Source organism: Typopeltis vanoorti, chromosome 4 (assembly GCF_054136105.1).
Source record: "Typopeltis vanoorti isolate ZY-2024b chromosome 4, IOZ_Tvanoo_1.0, whole genome shotgun sequence".
NCBI classification, from domain to species: domain Eukaryota; kingdom Metazoa; phylum Arthropoda; class Arachnida; order Uropygi; family Thelyphonidae; genus Typopeltis; species Typopeltis vanoorti.
This window is the reverse complement of record NC_143552.1, coordinates 173,029,011-173,047,863: the sequence shown is the minus strand read 5'-3', so window position 1 is coordinate 173,047,863 and position 18,853 is coordinate 173,029,011. Positions and strand designations below refer to the sequence as shown.

General features: G+C 34.6%; 1 protein-coding gene across 2 annotated transcripts in view; it reads left to right on the top strand.

The window, feature by feature from the left end:
* Positions 1-18,853, top strand: part of LOC150107853 (uncharacterized) — a 284,299-nt gene that overhangs the window by 98,444 nt on the left and 167,002 nt on the right. For both annotated transcript variants that reach the window (XM_090392094.1, XM_090392093.1), the window contains exon 7: positions 17,208-17,248. In XM_090392094.1, coding sequence (XP_090248220.1) covers positions 17,208-17,248 — 41 coding nt within the window. The remainder of the gene's footprint in view (positions 1-17,207; positions 17,249-18,853) is intronic.

The window sequence follows — 18,853 nt, the reverse complement described above, 5'->3', positions numbered from 1 at the left end:
GACAAATTGAAATCTGTCTTCATAGAGAAATGTACCAATACCTTATGTCCTAATAGAGCAGTAAAAAAGAAAGATTGGATGACTGAAATTCTTTCTCTCATGGATCAACGCAGATCATATAAAAATCATAATCCAGCAAAATATACAAAGGTTCAGAAAATTATTAAACACAAGATCAAAAAAGCAAAAGAAATCTGGATGAATGAAAAATGTAAAGAAATAGAAATTCTACAGGAAAAACATGACAATTTTAATCTACACAAAAAGATGAAAGAGACCTCAGGTATATATAAGAAAAAACAATTCTGTATCCTTTGAAACAGAAAGGGAGAAATTATATCCAAAAAGGATGACAGAATACAAGAATGGGCACACTCTACCTCTGATTTTAGAATGGGCATTCTAAAATCAGAGGTAGAGTGTGCATTAAACTCAGCTAAAAATGGTAAAGCCCTAGGACCAGATAGAGTTATTAGAAGGTGACAACATTAACATATTAGTAAAGCTATTTAATAAGATTTACGATACAGGCATAATTCCTCAAGACTGGTTACAGTCGACCTTCATCATGCAACCTAAAAAAGTAAATGCGAAAACTTGTAATGACTATAGAATGATCAGCCTAATGAGTCACGTTCTCAAAATGTTTCTGAAAATAATTCAAAAAAAATATACAGAAAATGTGAAGACACCATCAGTGATACCCAATTCGGCTTTAGAAACAGCTTGGGAACAAGAGAGGCCCTTTTCTGTTCTCAGATCTTATTTCAAAAATGTATTGACCAAAACAAGGTAATATTCATTTGCTTCATCGACTTCGAGAAAGCATTTGACAAAGTCCAACATGCTAAAATGATTGTACTATTAAAAAGAATTGGATTAGATGGTAAAGACATCAGGATCATTGAAAACTTATATTGGAACCAAAAGGCATCTGTTCAAGTTGATGACATTATTACAGACTCCATTAACATCAAACGAGGAGTAAGGCAAGGATGTGTGCTGTCACCTCTTCTTTTTAACATCTATTCAGAAGCCATATTTCAAAAAGTCTTGGAAGGAAGAAAGGAAAGGATTAGTGTAAATGGTGAAATCATCAGTAACATCCGATATGCCGATGATACAGCTTTTCTGGATGACAATATTCAGGATCTTAAATCTTTTGGAACTAATAAATGCAGAGAGTGAAAAAAATGGGATTAAATATAAATATCACCAAAACTAAATTCATGGTCATAAGTAAGAAACCAATTCTTAATTTAGCACTTTCTTTAAATAGGAAACAAATAGAAAGAGTGGCAAAGTTTAAATATCTCGTATGCTGGTTAAATGAAGATTGCAATCCAGAAATGGAAATAAAAGTTAGAACTGAAATGGCAAGAAAAAATTTCTCTTGATGAAATCAACACTGTGTAACCGCAGTTTAAACTTAGAGCTTAGAGTACGCATGGTTAAATGCTATGTATGGTCTCTACTGCTGTACGGTGCAGAAACTTGGACCTTGAAGACAACATCAATAAAAAGACTTGAAGCCTTTGAGATGTGGTTATACAGATGAATGTTAAAAATCCCATGAACAGCAAAAACATCCAATCAGGAAGTACTGGAACAAATGGGGATATCACGTGAACTTTTAGATACCATGAAAAGAAGGAAAACTGCATATCTTGGTCACCTACTTCGTAATGAAAAATACAAGATACTTCAATTGATTATAAAAGGGGAGATAAATGAAAGAAGAGGACAAGGAAGATGAAGAAAATCTTGGCTGGCAGATATCAGACAGTGGACTAGTATGAACTCTGAGAGACTGCTCAGAATAGCTGAGAATCGCTCAAAATTTGCCAAGGTGGTCGCCAACCTCCGATAGGAGATGGCACTCAAAGAAGAAGAAGATCCATGTGTGTTCACAGGGCCAGTTTGCTTGCCTTTTTTGAAATAAAAAAACCCAAGTTTCCAGATGAACCCTCCCTCCACTTCCACATGAGACTGGCTAACTCAACTTTAGTTGAAAGAGACCAGATAAAGGTTCTTCACTTCTTGGATGGGAATCGAACACAGGATTTTCCGACCAAAGGGCTTTGTCTCTTACCAACTGAGCTAAAGAGCTCTCTGCACAATATTCAAAACCATGGTTGAACACTGAGTGCCAAGGCCAAAAGATATCACAACAGAGCATGGGGTATATTTTGGAGATATGCCAAATCTTACATCTTTGAAATGTGTTCAAGTCAAGCATATTATATTAGACATTTGGCCAAAAAAAAAAAAAGAAAAAAAAAAAGTCATTGATGGACTTTACATCATCTATCGGTTATGCAGTAGTTGCATAACCGATGATAATTATGTATATAATCATGTTATCATTGTAGATATAGAACACACATTAATTTGTCCTTTTCCACTTAAGTTTCCCCTGTAGACACTGGGGGGGGGGAATTCTTCATCACCATCATCAAATTCCTGCCATGTACCCTCAAGGGGTGTACAGGATATGATAGTACTACATGAAAAATTTACATCATTACTAACTTCTTATCTACAATTTTCTCCCAAATCAGTCTCTTACTTTTCAAGACTCCAACATTATCAGATCTTATATTTCTATCATCTAAGACACTTTGTACCGTATCAATCCACCTATATCTTGGTCTTCCTCTGGGTCGTTTTCCTGCCAACTTGGCAGAGAACCACTTGTTTTGCTAATCTTTCCTCTCCCATTCTATTTAAGTGACCATACCACCTGAGATTAGCTCTGCTAATGCATTCCTGAATGCTGACAATGTCAAGTTCTTTCCTAATATCCTCATTTTTAATATGATATGGCCATTGATGCCATCTGTTCACGTCTCTAATCTTTCTCAGGACACTCATATCTGCGGTCTCTAGTCTTTGGTCAAGTGTTTTACTTCTGACCAAGCTCTCAGATCCATAAGTTAAAACTGGTTTGAACACTGTCTTGTATACAGCTAATTTAGTGTTCCGACTAATTTCTCTCTTATTCCATATGAATTTATTCAATTGACTTCCCACCATACCAACTTGCTGATTCTGTTGTCTATTTCTATATTTAATTTACCATCTTCAGTAAAAATCGTGCCTAAGTAGCTGAAATGTTTTACTTGTTCCACAGGTTCTCCGTTCACAACACAGTTGACATTTTCAATGATTCTGCCTATTTTCATTGTCTTTTTATTGCTGACCTTCATACCATATCTATTACAACAGCTATTCAATTTAGTCAGAGAATCTTGCAGACTTGTAGCGGATTTATTTAGAAGTATAACATCATCTGCATAAAGCAAAGAGCTGACATTAACATCTCCAATTTTGATATCATGTTTAATACCACTTTCCTTCATAATGTGATCCATATAGATAATGAATAACATCCTTGTCTCACACCAGATTTAACATTAAATCATCTTCCTGTACTTCCTTCAATTCTAACTGCTGACTTACAACTCAAATAAAGAGTAAGTATTGCTTGATATAATGCCCCATTGACACCATATAACTGTAGCATATTGAATAGCTTCTCTCTTGACACCTTGTCATATGCTTTTTCCAAATCGACAAAACTTAAATACAGATCTCTGTTATATTCCTGTGCTTTCTCGACTTTTTGTCGTAAAGTGAAGATCTGATCCTGACAGCCTCTATTTGTCCTGAATCCAGCTTGTTCTTCACCAAGCTTTTCTTCCACAATTCTTCTCAGCCGTTTCTCAAGTATACTTGCATAGATCTTGCCAGGAACACTCAGTAGGGAATTCCTCTGTAATTCTCACATTCAGTTTTATTTCTGTTTTTATATATGGGTACTATGAGAGCTCTACTCCAATCATCGGGAATTCGTCCCTCTGTCCAGGCTTTCTGAACTATGCAGTGCAGCCACTGTAAGATTCTTATACCACCACACTTCAACATTTCTGGTCGAATCATCTATTCCTGCTGCCTTTCCACATTTCAAGCCTTTGATGGCTTTTTTGTACTTCAAGTATGGATATCTATTCCTGACTGTATGCCTGGTCACTGTTTTTTACCACTGTGCTGTCATCACTGCTTGTTTCATTTAGCAGTTTTCAAAGTAATTACTCCATACTTCAAGGATATCTTTTTCTCCTGTTTTCACTTTTATCATCTCTAACTCCTTTTACAGCACTCTTTCTCCCATTCCTAAGCTTCAACAACCTCCAGAATATTCTTTGGGAATCTTTGCTATCCTTAAATTAACACACAGAATAAGTAATACTATTTATTTAAAGCCTGAAATTACAGGCCATCATCAGTGATGAAATTAGTTAATTACAAAGTTGAATGCAAAAATGGATTGATTTGAAAATCCCTTTCATAGGTAAACCTAGGGATTCTAGCAAAATAAGTTTTAAGGTTTTTCCATGGTGTCTCCATCGAGGCTTGTACCTTCATCTAGTAAAAAGTTCAGTTTTTTGAGTTGTCTATTAGTGGGATTTAATCCAATTTCTGATATTGATAGATCCCATAATAACTGTAGTGAAATCTTGTCACACTTAGTAATAATGAGATGACCCTTGCTTTTGAAGGATTGTAATGCTTTCATTTCAGTTAGAGATGTTTGGTGGAGGCTAGGGTTTCAGTAGGATGGATGAAATGAAGTTGATTAGTATCCTCACTAGATAGAGTGAATAAGTTCTGTTCAATGTTGAAAATGAAATCTAAATAAGCCTTCTAGGAATTATGGAGAAATCATGTCTTTTTGAAAGAATAAAGGTTTTACTCTCAATTAATAGGTCCTGAGATGTTTAATACCCATATTTCTGGAACAGTATGAGGTGCGCTTTGCTTAGTTGATAAGGAAATTGAATATACAATATAAATGTAGGTTGTGTTTGTTAAATGAATGGCACAGAGAACTTTCAGCCACAGTGAGAACTATATTAGAAGGTGGAGGGTCTACATTTGAAGTATTATAATTCTGGAGATCAGAAATAAGACATTAATAGCTAGTTCACGTTTAGCAACTCAAAGTTGATTGTGGACGAGTGATAGGCTTGTGTTGAAATAGATATTATGAGCACCTGGCACTTGGTTGATCCTTCAGCAAAGCTTGGAATAATCTTGATCGGGCATTTTCCTAGCTCACAGCTTGCCTTTCTTGTAATACCAATAATTTTCCAAATTTATTGGTCTTCTTGGTTATTTTTTCCCTGTGAAGGATTATTAATTGTTGTTTAAGAGATACTTGTGCCATGAGAGGTTTATTTAAATTAACACAAACAGAAGGAATAAATAATACTATTTATTGACATCTGTTGCATTAATGCAAACGTAAATGACATTCACCACCACTTGCAGTTTTGTAGACCAGGCATCCTATTTCTGACAAACCCAGGTTGCAACTACATCGCCTACTGCCCACATCTAGTGCACAAACCACACACTGCACGATTCTTTTTGCTACAAGGGTAGCACTGGTGCCTTTGTGAAATCTGACATAGCCTGCTAGAGAGTGGGTAATTTAGAATTGTCTACTTTCGATATTCTCTGGCTCAATGTTTTCTCCCCCCCCCCCCCCCATTTAGTAACATTCATTTTCTGCACTTACCAGCCTCCAAACATTGATAACCATTCTGTCCTCTTCACATTCCTTTCCATGAAACTCTACTATCTACAATCCAACTATCGAGGTCATTGACTTTCCTATTCCAACATCACTGACCAAGCTAGACAAGAAGTAGAAGTCTGCAATAATAAAAACCTAACACAAATCGTACATCTACCTATTAGAATTCCTGATAACTTGCTTCACTCTCCAAATACTCTCTGTTTTGAATCCTTCCAGATATACTGTCGAGGTCACCTCTCGTTTTGGCAACTCTGACCACAATCTTGTATAAGTGTCTTCTCTCACAGAAGTCCTAATCTCACATCCTCTTTTACTACCAAGGATCCAACTGGGATGACCTTCAGAAATTCTACTCCTTTTCTTGGTCTGACTATTGTTTCCTTTCATCTGAACCCTAACACTTGCTGTGAATGAGTTACAGAAATTATTGTTACTAGCATGAAGACCTTCATCCCCAATCCAAGGCATAATCCTCATCTGCTTTCTTTGGGTGCAAGCCCTGGTTCCACCAAAAGTGTTAAGAAAAAATTTAGCTTACTGCAAGTGGCTCGCTTCAAGAAATCCAACTTCATACACTGTCTACACCGAAGCACACGCAAACCAGTCATCAGCAGATCCAAATATGATTTCATAAAGACCAACATAAAAAAAATGTGCCTCCTGTCTAAATAGAAGCTGTCTTTTCTGGTCCCTCACTAAGATTGTTGGATGCAAATTCTGCTCTCCTGAACTTCCACCTCTCTCTCTCTCTCATCCTGGTGGCACTATTTTTACTTCACCCAAAGATAAAGGTGAACTCCTGGTATCACTTTTTTCTGAAACTCTTGTTGATGACCAATTGAATTAACACTCTACCTGCATCACTTCCTGCCATACTGGAATCCAAGTACCATATCCCTCCTTTAGTTTTTCGACAAAAGAAATCAGGAAACTACTAAATAAACTTGGTTACTAAAACCTTCTGATCCTGATGGCATCTCTCCAATTGTTCTCAAACATTCAGCTTCAGAATTAGCACTCTGCTTGCATTATCTATACACATCTGGTACTTATCACAATACATGGAAGCAATCTTATGTCCATCCTATTCTTAAAAAAGGGTGATAGAAGTCACCCATCTAACTACTGATCAATTTCCATCACCTCAGTCCTCTCCAAATTAATGGTCATCAATAGCCAACTTCTCCACTACTTAAAGGCTCACAAATTAATCGGCGACCATCATTATGGATTCTGCCATTCAAGATCCACTGCTGATGTAGCCTACATCATCCATCGCTGGACACGTGGCATAGAAAGGTTCAGAGAAACTTGTGTTGTCACCCTCCTTCCAATAACCTTTGTAATTGGGTAGCCAGCTTTCTCTCTGCTCATTCTTTGTGAGTCATGGTAGATGGAGAGTACTATCGTCAGTAACGCTAATGATCGTACTCTCTACTCATCCTACTCATTTGACAAACCGTGCAGTGCTCTGACATCCCAGGCTACAAGATCATAGAGTCTTAAACATTGATCTTCATATACTCCTTCAATGGGGTGAGGACAGCCCTGTCATGTTCAATGTCACCAACACAGTCTTGCCTTTTTTCTTTCAAAAGAGATTTCAGCTCACTTACCCTTACCTTCAGTTACATGGAAATCACCGGACAAGATCAAATCTCTTTGCTTAGAATACTGCTCATATGTTTGGGGTGGTGTACTTAAATCTTCCTTTAAAATCCTTGATGTTGTCCAGAGGCGAGCAGTTAAGCTCATTGATGATACCTCTTACAATTTCATTTCAATCTTTATCTCACAGACAGTGTTTCAGCATCTTCATTCGATTTAAGTTTGGATGGTGAAGTAAGAGGCTCACTCACTCAGTTCTTTCTTTAAACAAGTGTTCAAATTTATACTGACATTGAAGTCACTGTGTTTCAGACCACAGAATGTTATGTTCTGTATCTGCTCCATGCTGTACTAAGCTAGATTTTTTAGAATTACTGTTGCTAATTTGAGATTGGTGTTCTTGTTCCTCAGTTATATCATTGCGCTGTTTTATGTAAAACATTATGCTGCACTCACTTTTTCTAATTAATCCATTGTTTTCTTTACGTTATAATCAGTGGTGACTATCATCGCCACTGATGATTACCTGTAATAATCAGTCTGAAATATGTGGCCTTAAATAAATAGTATTACTTATTCCTTGTGTTTTTTTGTGTTAATTTAAGGATAACAATGCTTTCTCCTGAAGTGCCTGCTACTGCATATGGGGAAATCTTGGTTGGGAAAGGACAGATGAATTGTGTATGTTCTATATCTACTGTTCACTTTCTATTGTACAAAGGGAATTTAGTGAGTTAAAGATGAAAAATGTTATAAAGCAGAAACTTTAAAATTAAGTAGTATCACATTACTTATTATGAATGTAAACTTGAAATGTAAAACATGCTGACTAACTCATGGGTTAGTCAATATTCACTATAGCTTAACACTTCTATAGCGCAGTTTTGACCAAACAGTGGTATGGTTCTTACGAGTTTTGCTATTGTAAGAGTTGACTGTATGTGCAACTTTATCTCCCCCCCCCCTTCCACTGCTTTCTAATTATTCATCCATTCAATCATGTGTTTGTCTTGTTATATAATAGACACAAGTCAAAGTTTATCACTGAGAGAGAGAGAGAGATTCTTTCTCTTAATCTTTCTAAACCTCTTAATTAATCTCTTAATTGAGAATCAACCTTTCTCTTAATTGGTCAACCCATACAAATTTTTAAACAATGAACCTTACTGGAAAAGAGTTCTTTCACTAATATCCATATTAAAATGAGATTCAGGCCTGTAATCTTTTGGTATTTATCAGTTGCACTAAAGCTGACCTAACTAAAGAAGCTGTGCTTAGAGAAAGTTGCATAGAGGAAATTAGGTATTGGTATAGTAATCTCTGATTTTGGGCAGTCAGTATAGTCAGATGTCCTGGATTACCTTTTACAAAGCAGTTTTGCATTTTCCCTTGAAACCAAAGCTAGCTGCCATATTGGTTTAGTTGAAGATGTGAAATGTAATGTAACATTTCTTGGCAACTTGTATGAATTTCATGGAAGAGAGTGGTTAAATATCTCAGTATTTTCATAGAAATCGAAAAAACCTCAGTAGCTTAGAAATTTTTGTTTGCGATTTATTGTAACATACAGTAATTTTAGATCATAAAGAGAACTTTGAAAGGATTGAAGGGATATACAGAAGTCATGCTCCTTGGAAATACTGAATACATTTCTGTGTCTTATCAAATAATGATTCAGTTCTTTTAATACTACTGAATATTTAGCCGTTTAACTAATAAATGGTTTGTTAATAGTAGTGTTGTCACTATTAATGCCATTCACTCAATAAGAATGAAAGGCATAGGGCACCCAACATAGAACTCAGTGAGGAATGCTACTTCTAGTGTTTTGAGATGAATCTTTTTATATTTAGAAAATTGAAGTAGTATGGTATTGATCAATATTGTTATTTTCGACCACAAAACTAATGTAATAAAAATAACTAACACTGGGTTTATTGGTTGTAAAGATTTGATACAACTAGTCTTGACTAGTTGTATCAAATCTTTACAACCAATAAATTTCATTCTCACTGAAGCCTGTAATAATTGCTAAACTACTATCAACAAACTGAAGCCTAATTTTGAGAGAGTTGAATGCAGAACTCTTCTCTTGCACATGATTATATCTTTTTGGTCTTTCCAAAGAAACTATTGGGTACAGTTTCTCTCAAACTGTGCTCCTAATGTATTGCAAAAACCTGAAGGCATAAGCTGAACTATTGGCATCACACTTCTCTTCCAATTTTAGTATGGATGACCAAGGCAAATCACCATTTCAAGAACAATGTACAAAATCTGACTTCTGACCTCAGAAAAAAGAATCTTGAATACCTACCAAGAAGGCTTGTTTTCCCTCAATTGTGCTTAAGAGATATTCTCCTGAACTAACACTTGTTATTTTATCATCACTATATTCTATTATACTCAGGAGGTATCAACTCCACAACATATAAGGAAACCAATATTCAGTCTTTTTTTTAAAAAAAAACAATAATATCCCCATTAAGCTACCAACTTTATTGCTCTCACTTAGTTATCACCAAAATAATGAAGAGGTAATCAGCATAATTTTTTTTTTGCACACATCTGAAGAAATGCCAGCTAACTGATGACCACTTTTATGAATTTGCTCATGATTCACAGCAGATACTACTCTTTCTGGTAATGCCATAGAAAGGTTTGGAGAAACAGAAGCTGTTGCACTTGACATTTCAAAGGTATTTGTTGGTCTGGCCTCTTTATTGGATAACCAGCTTTCTTGTAGTTGTTTACTTCATAATGGTGTTCTTTGTGCAGATTACTATTCCTGAGGGATGTTCCTCTCAGGCCACCTCATTGATTTCAAACCATATACGGTCGGGTCTCTTTTTATGCAGTAAATACGTTCCACAAAAAAAGCATATAAAAATTGCACAAAAAAGGCCTAACTTGCGTAGAAAAATCAGAGATACGTTCCATAATTTTCTAAAACCGCATAAAACTGAAGCAAAGAATTAAAATAAACCTAAAATCGCATAAAAAAAGTTTATGAAAATTCAGGAAAATAAGAATGCCTAAGTTTGTTTTAAAGCTTTTTAATTTTATTGAAAAGTAAAATTTTTTTTTTAACATTTTGTCATCAGAATTATCATCACTATTAGACAATATTCAGCAATGTTTGCGAACTGGTGCAAAATCACTTTCATCACCAGAAGAGATAGTCAGTGCATCAGATCTGTATGGTAAAGGCAATGGTTCTTCATAAACAGAATTAGCTTCACCCTCGTTCTATGCTGATTTTTTCTTCTCACAATGTAAGCAGTGATTAAACTTTGCGATGATGAGTTCACCAATTTTTTATATGTTTGCGATATAGAATTTGTGTCATTAACAAGAAAATGATTTTCCAATTCATTGCACTGTTCAAAACCTCGAATTATATTTGCAGTGAGGAGGACAGGTTTTTCTTCTGCTTCACTATCGTTTTCTGGATCTTCAACGATATCTAAAGTTAATCGATATCCAATAATATCATCGTCACTTAAGGCATTATCCACAAGCAATTCGTCTACGTCGTTCTAGCTAAATGTATCAGAACCTTCTCCACCAATTTCATGTGCCAATGTAATGATTTCAGCTGATAATGTAAGATGTTTTCATGGTTGCACTGTTTACAATACATCCAGGCTAAGCTGCTTTCCAGCAAGTATTTAAAGTTTGTGGTCTTATTTCAGCGATAGCAGATGCAACATGATTTAAGCAGTCCAAAATAGAAAATTTTTTCTAAAACATCAGTTACTGTTAATGATTCATTTTCTGGTTTATCCAATATAAGTCGAAAAGTGTGCTTAACATAATATTTTTTTAAAAGTAGCAATTATGCCTTGATATAATGGCTGAATAATACTTGTTGTATTGGGTGAAAAAAACACTACCTGCACATTTGGATGTTCTAAATGCGGATGACTTGGTGCATTGTCAACAATTAATAAAACTTTAAAATCGAGAGCTTTTTGCTTTATGTATGTTTCCGCTTCTGGTACAAAGCAATTATTGAACCATTCAGTAAATACAGCAGTTGTTACCCAGGCCTTTGTATTAGCCATCCAATGTACCGGCAGCTGTTTTAGATCTTTGCCTTTTAGAGCACGTGGTCTTAGAAATCAATTTACTAGGAGGGGTTCAACATTCGATCTCCTGATGCATTGCTACAAAGTAACAACGTTACTCGATCTTTGCTTGCTTTAAACCCACTTGTTTTTTTCTCAGACTTTGTGATGTACGTTCGACTAGGGGCATTTTCTTCCAAAACAATCCTGTTTCGTCGCTGTTAAACACTTGATCGGGACAATATCACCATCTTCAATAATTTTGGCTAACTTCTCTTAAAAATTTTTGGCTGCTTCTTCATCTGCCGCTGCAACCTTGCCTGTAATCTTCACGTTATGAAGTACATTCCTTTTTAAAAATCTGGTTTACCATCCTTTGCTAGCTGAAAATTCTTTATCAGTCTGGGAAGCAGAAGTAGACATCTCCAGTTGCTTCATCTGTTCATAAAACTGAAGAGCTTTTTGTTTAATTAAATAACCACTTATAGGAATTCCCCTTTGAGTTAATTCTTCAATCCAAATTACGAGCTCTTGTTCCATGTTTTCTAATAAAGCATCTCTTCAGTACGATGATAATTTGGCACTTAGTTTTGTGCCAGAAATGACAGATTTTCTTATTGCCACTTCATTCTCTTTAAATTGCTCTTATAGTAGATTCGCCTAAATTAAAATGTTTACCAATCATCGTAGATCCCTCTCCTTTTGCTAAGTGATATAAAATTGCAATTTTCTTTTCCGAAGAAATTTCTTTTCTTAGGTGCTTTTTTTTCTTCATTAGGCCAAATTTGATTAATTAATGATCAATTATTTATTAATAATAAAATATCAGCTGAATTAACAATTAATTATTAATGAATACATTACAAAATAACCAAGGTGTTCCATGAAAATTTCAGGATTTGTGAAGTGTTTCCGCCGTAGGAAGTTTGGGAAATGCTGGATTACCCTATTATCAGAATGGATTCTCCTTCTGTTGACATGCGCAGAAGTGTCGAAAGGTCTCATATCTGTGGGTGCGCACCGCATAACTTCAAATCTGCATAAAAAGAGACCTGAGTGTACATAGTTTAACTAATAATAACATTCTTCCTACTTGTACAATAAAACTTGCAGTGCTCAAATATCCTAAGCTTCAGGATCATCTACAATCAGTGCCTAAACAGTGGGATAATAAGGGGTTCTAGCATACAGTTTTGTCCTTTTTCTCACAAAATGGATGCTATTACATCTTCTATTTCCTTTGATAACATCTACTTCACCAGTCAAGACCACATTTCTTTGTGAGCTAGTACTTAACTCTAACCTTTTCTGGGCACAAAGCCATTTTTTAGCATCTCAACCTCTAAAAAAACTTTGCATCATTTTTCATTGTAGAAGCATTTTTCAATTGTTCAATTACTAACTTTTCACAATACCTTTTTTAATACCTATCTAAAAATTCTTGATGTTTGCAGAAAAGAAAGTAACTTGGTTAATGAATAACCTCTCTTCCTTATAGACTCAACAGCAGAGTGTGAGTTTCTGCAATGTGTCTTTTTTGCTAGATACTTCAGTTCTTTTTCAGGGGAAGTGGCATCCACGATTCTCTTACATTTATGCTAAACCCACCATAGCATGAGCAGCAGCAAATCTATTTATACTCATTTCTGACCAATTTAGCCTACTACTTCCATTCATATTTTATTCTGTCTACACCTGTTTTCTGGTACAGCATTCCCCATGAATTATTGCACAAAGATAATCCTCCCCTCCGATCTTCAAAAAAAATGAACAAATCCCTTCTGTTTTAACTTCTGCTGCACATGACAGGTTTGCTTTGGGCTATCAGTGTTATCATTGCTATCGTTTCCAAAGAAATTGCTTCTCTTCGGTCAAAGGCGTATAACTGAGAGGAGACCTCTACATAGCCTTTAAAGGAATGAGTAGAACTGACCAGGGCTTCTGACCTGATGTCCAACCCTTACCTTCTTGTGGTGCACCCTGTTAGGTATCTAACTGGATACTGAACGAATGAGGATGGGCTGGCAATTTGGGATTTAGCCAACCAAACTATATTCTCATTGGCTTAATACCAAAAATAAAATTGTGGTAAAATATGACAGAATTGCATGCTTTGGCGTTGACTAATTAAACAACGCCCCAGTTGTTTTCTTTGTTGTTTGCTGTTCACCCAGGGAACCAGGGTGAACAGCAAAAAAGAAACCTGAATGGCAAAGAAATGGAGCTAGCTGAGGAATTAGATAAGTACCAGATCGACATAATAGGGGTGACTGAAACAAAAAAGACAAAAGCTGGTGAAATCTTTCTGAGCAATAAATACAAAATGTTATATTCAGGCAATGACAATCAAGGAAAAGAAGGAGTAGCCATAGTATTCAACACTAAATACGAGGCTAATCTTCTTGAATGGCAGGCAGTCTCTAGTAGAGTGATGTAGGCAAATATCAGAACGGGGAACTGGACAATGAAACTTTTTTGTGCTTATGGTGCCACAGAAGCTTCTACTTAGGTAGAAATAGAGGGATTTTTGAGGCTTTAGAGAAAGCAACTGATACAATGAAAAAAGAAAAGTTCATCCTTGTTGGGGGATCTAAATAGCAAAGTAGGAAATGATTGTCAGACATACAGAAATATTTTGGGAAAATGTGGAGAAAAGAACAAGGCTAATAATAATGGAAAATACTTGTTGGATTTCTGCTCAGAACATGGACTAGTAATTACTAACACAGTGTTCTAATATAAAAATGTGCCCAAATTCACATAGAGAGAAGAGACAAAGAATAAGAAGTCTCATTGACTCTGTTATTGTTGATAATGATGTTTACTCACTAGTGAGAAATTTCAAATCCTCTATACACCAGTGTACAGAAGATTTGAAACTGGAAGTGATCAGCATTTAGTCTTGAGCAGGATAAAATTGAATTTCACATGTAATAAAGTTTTAAAGCGAATAAAAGTTGAACAGCTCTCAGATGTGAACTGTAGACTAAAATACACAAACATTATTAAAGAAAAAATGAAAGAGTTTGAGAACTGGAATCGAACCGTGTATATTCAGTGGCAAGCCCTGAAGAAAACATTGTGGACAATGGAAGTTACAGAGGAAGTGAAGGAAAAGAAGAAAGCATACCAAAAGTTCCTTGCTAATGAGTCAGCTTGAGCTCTTAGAGAATACAGAGCCCAATGTAAGAAAGCTAAACACTGTGTAAAACTAGCTAAACAAAACTCATGGGAATACTTTGGTAGGAACATAGAAAATAAATATCAGGAAGGTGGCAAAATATTTTGGAAGCTGCTGAAAAAGCCCAGACATGAAGGAAAAAAGTGATCTAAAAGGAATTAGAGATGACAAAAATGACATGAAAACTGGAGAAAAAGATATCCTTGATGTATGGAATAATTACTTCAAAAAAATTGCTAAATGAAACTGCAGTGACAACACAGTGGTAAAAATATTCAACAGGCATACAGTCTGGAATACATATCCATACTTGAAGTTGAAAAAGCTATCAAAAGCCTGAAATGGGGAAAGGCAATGGGAGTAGCTGATATCCAGTTTTGGTATAAATCAGCAGTATTAAACCAGAAATGCTCATGTATGAAGGTATAAAAGTTGCAGTAGCTGCACTAAGTAGTTCAGAAGGCCTGGACAGAGAGACGAATTCCAGATATGAGAATTACAGCAGTATTTTTCTACTGAGTGTTCTTGGTAAGATTTATATACGTATACTTGCGAAATGGTTGAGAAGGATTGTGATGGAAGCTTTCTGAAGAACAAGCTGGATTATGGCCAAACAGAGGCTATCAGGATCAGATTTTCACTTTATGACAAATAGAGATCTTTGTTATATTCCAAAGATTTGTCAACTAAGTTTTTTTGACTTGCAAAAGGCATATGACAGGGTGACAAGAGAAAAGCTGTTCAAAATGCTACAGTTATGGTGTCAATAGGGCATTATATCAAGCAGTACTTAGTCTTTGAATTGTAAGTCAGCAGTTAGAATTGAAGGAAGTACAGGAAGATGGATTGATATTAAATCTGTTAAATTAAATATTAAATCAAGGATGTCCATTATCTATATGGATTCCATTATGAAGGAAAGCAGTATTAAACCTGATATCAAAATTGGATATGTTAGTCTCAGCTCTTTACTTTATGCAGATGTTATACTTTTAAATAAATCCAGTACAAGTCTGCACAATTCCTTGACTAAATTGAGTAATTATTGTTATAAATTTGGTATAAATTGTAATAATAAGACAGAGACAATGAAAATAGGCAGCAACATTGAAAATATCAACTGCATTGTGAATGGAGAACCTATAGAACAAGTGAAACATTTCAGCTACTTACACACAATTTTTAGTGAAGATGGTAAATTAAATATTGAAACAATCAACATAATCAATAAAGCCAGTGTGGTAGGAAGTTAACAGAATAAATTTATATGATAAAAAAAGAGAAATCAATCTAAACACTGAATAGCTGTATACAAGCTATGTTCAAACCAATTTTAATTTATGGATATGAAAGCTGGGTTAGAAATAAAACACTTGACCAAAGAGTAGAGACCACAGATATGAGTATCCTGAGAAAGATTAGGGGTATTAACAGATGGCAACAATGGCAATATCATATTAAAAATGAGAATGTTAGGAAAGAACTTGATATTGTTAGCATTCAGGAATGTGTTAGCAGAACTAATCTCAGGTGGGAGAGGAAAGATTAGCAAAACAAGTGTTCTCTGCCAGGATGTCAGGAAAAAGACCCAGAGGAAGACCAAGATATATGTGGATTGATACAATAAAAAGTGCTTTAGAAGACAGAAATATAAGGTCTGATAATGTTGGAGTCCTGACACACAACAGATTGATTTGCAGGAAAATTGTTGATAGGAAGTTAGCAATAATGTAAGTTCTTCATGTAGTACTATCATAATCTCCTGTACACCCCTTGAGAGTACATGTCAGGAATTTGATGATGATGAACTGTAGTAATGTTAATATTTTCTCATATACCGTGCAAATATTAAGTGGGATATTTTTCTGGTTTACAAATGTTACTAAGCATTCTAAACATCTACCAAATTTGTTTACAAATTTTGTTTAATATGCATATTTTCATTGTTTCTGATCACCTTACATTCATAGGTGATTAGAATAGATTATTGAAAATTCATTCAAATTTTAGTTTTGTGGTTTCTTTTAGATAAAATTTGAATAAATTTTCAGTAACATATGTAAAATAACAAGCTCTACATGTTTATGTTGTGGACCTTGTTATTTTTCTGCTGTTTCTTTAAATGCTGATTCAGCATTTTGGTTAATGATTTGAAAAAGCAAAAGTTTATGACTGGTTGTTGAGCAAAATAGTAGAGATAATCTGTTATGGTCAACTTAAGTTTGTTTGTTAATAGAGTGCATATTATCTTAATATTATTCAGTAAATTCTCTACCTGGACATGAAGAGCCATAGTCATATATATATATATATATATATATATATATATATATATATATATATATATATATATATTTTTTTTTTTTTTTTTTTATTGCCCAGTATATTATTGCTTTTGACACTCACTAATAAAAGCTTGTTGCCAGGAAGTATTGTTTTATTAAATTTTTTGTAAAACTTTTCTTCCCCTCCTGCATTTTCATATTCAGGTAGATAATTTAATGAGAGTTCCGCTCTCCTGAATGAACAGTATATATATATGTGTGTGTGTATATATAGGCTGTTTTTATTGTTTCCCTTTTTTTTTTTTTTAATATCTGCTAATGAACTTTTTACAAAGTTAAAATTCAGAGTAAGCTATACATCTACCTTACATGTAAATTTTGGATGGTATTACTAATAAAAAATAAAAATAAATCAGACATATTCTAAATGTACTTACTACATTATGCTTCACTTATAGTAACCAAGGTCCAGGAAGGGGAAGGGGAAGTTTCAGCCAAGGTAACAGCATCACAAAGTGATGCTACTTCATGTGTTTATATAATGTAATATTAGCATCATAACATGCAGTTCAGTTTTTTTTTTTTTTTTTGGCAGTTTATTTCTATAAATTTTCATCTGTATTTGGGGATACTTTCATATAGATGGAATAAGTGTTAAAAATAGTATTTTCAAAATGCTAATAAATATATTTGTGTAGATATACATTTTATTTCTCTATTCATTCATTTAAGATCTAAAATTTTAATATTCCTAACTTTAAGTATAAATATTGAGCTTTTATAAGCAGAATTAGTATTTTTGATAAGGCCATGGCTTTCATTTTCTTAATTTCACTTATGAGTAGGTAGATTGTATTTGTAAGGCTAATAATCTATGTTAAAAAATGACAAGAAAATTTACATCAAATTTATTATGAAGATCTATATCTATTAATTTCATCATCTTACAGTAATTTGAGGTATGAAAGATCACAATCACACTGACTATGAGATTGAGGTCAGAAGAGAAAAAAGAGCATGCTGACATTTATCTCAAATAAGTGTAGTTTCCAATCCTTGGTAAAAGGATTGGAAACTACAATTATTCAAGATAGAAAGACTTTCCGAAGGGGGAAAAATAGATATGGAAGAGATAAGGAAGAAACAAAAGTAAACAGCCTAGCATGCTCTAGGAATTAATTCCACATAACAGGTATATTCTTTAAGGTAATAAGCCGAAAGGCTATTTTACCGGCGAATTTGTTAATTAAGAGGGAGATGTTAAATCCTGTTTTATTTTATAGCCGGGTACGAAACTCGGGTCGAAATCCATTGACATCCGTAGAGTTTCAATAAGACATCCGTAAGTTTCTGTTCACTTAAAACTTTGATATTCCAGGTCTACCTACTGACTGATGAGACCTCAAAAAAGGTTGAAACCAGTCTGGGTAGTGACCTATTTCTCATAATGTAAAAGAATATATTTACATCTCTTAGGAGCTGGGTTTTACATTATGAAAGAAAATTAAAGTTAGTGATGGAGCTTGCTTCACCTTTGCATGGAGTTGCCCTGGTGTTGTACTATCCAAGTGATCATTTTTCACTTGGTTCTGCCGATAGTTTTTTTGGCATTGAAACTCTACAGATGTCGATGGATTTCGACCCAAGTTTCGTACCCGGCTATAAAATAAAACGGGATTTAACATCTCCCTCTTAATTAGGTATATTCTTTTTTGTGGGAACTGTTCTTGGTTTTCCTTTTTTTCTTCTAATCTTGCATACAGAATGAGGTTGGGTAGCCGTTTTTATGGCATTCTCCCGACATGTCTGTACCATTGAAGTTGTCTTCTTTTGATCTTTTCTATCCATGAGTCTGTATATTTTAAATCTTGTTTTAGTTTCATTTGTTTTCTTTTCTGTTCATTTTGTTTTATTTATTTTTCTGAGACATTTCACCTCAAAAGCCTCCAGTTTTCTTATCTCTGTCTTCTTGAGTGTCTAAGTTTCTGAAGCATATAGCACAGTGTGTATGTGTCATAATTGCATTATATAATTTTATTTTTAGAGGTTTGGAGATTTTATTTTTCCAGATTTTGCCTAGCTTATTAAATGACCATTCATTTGA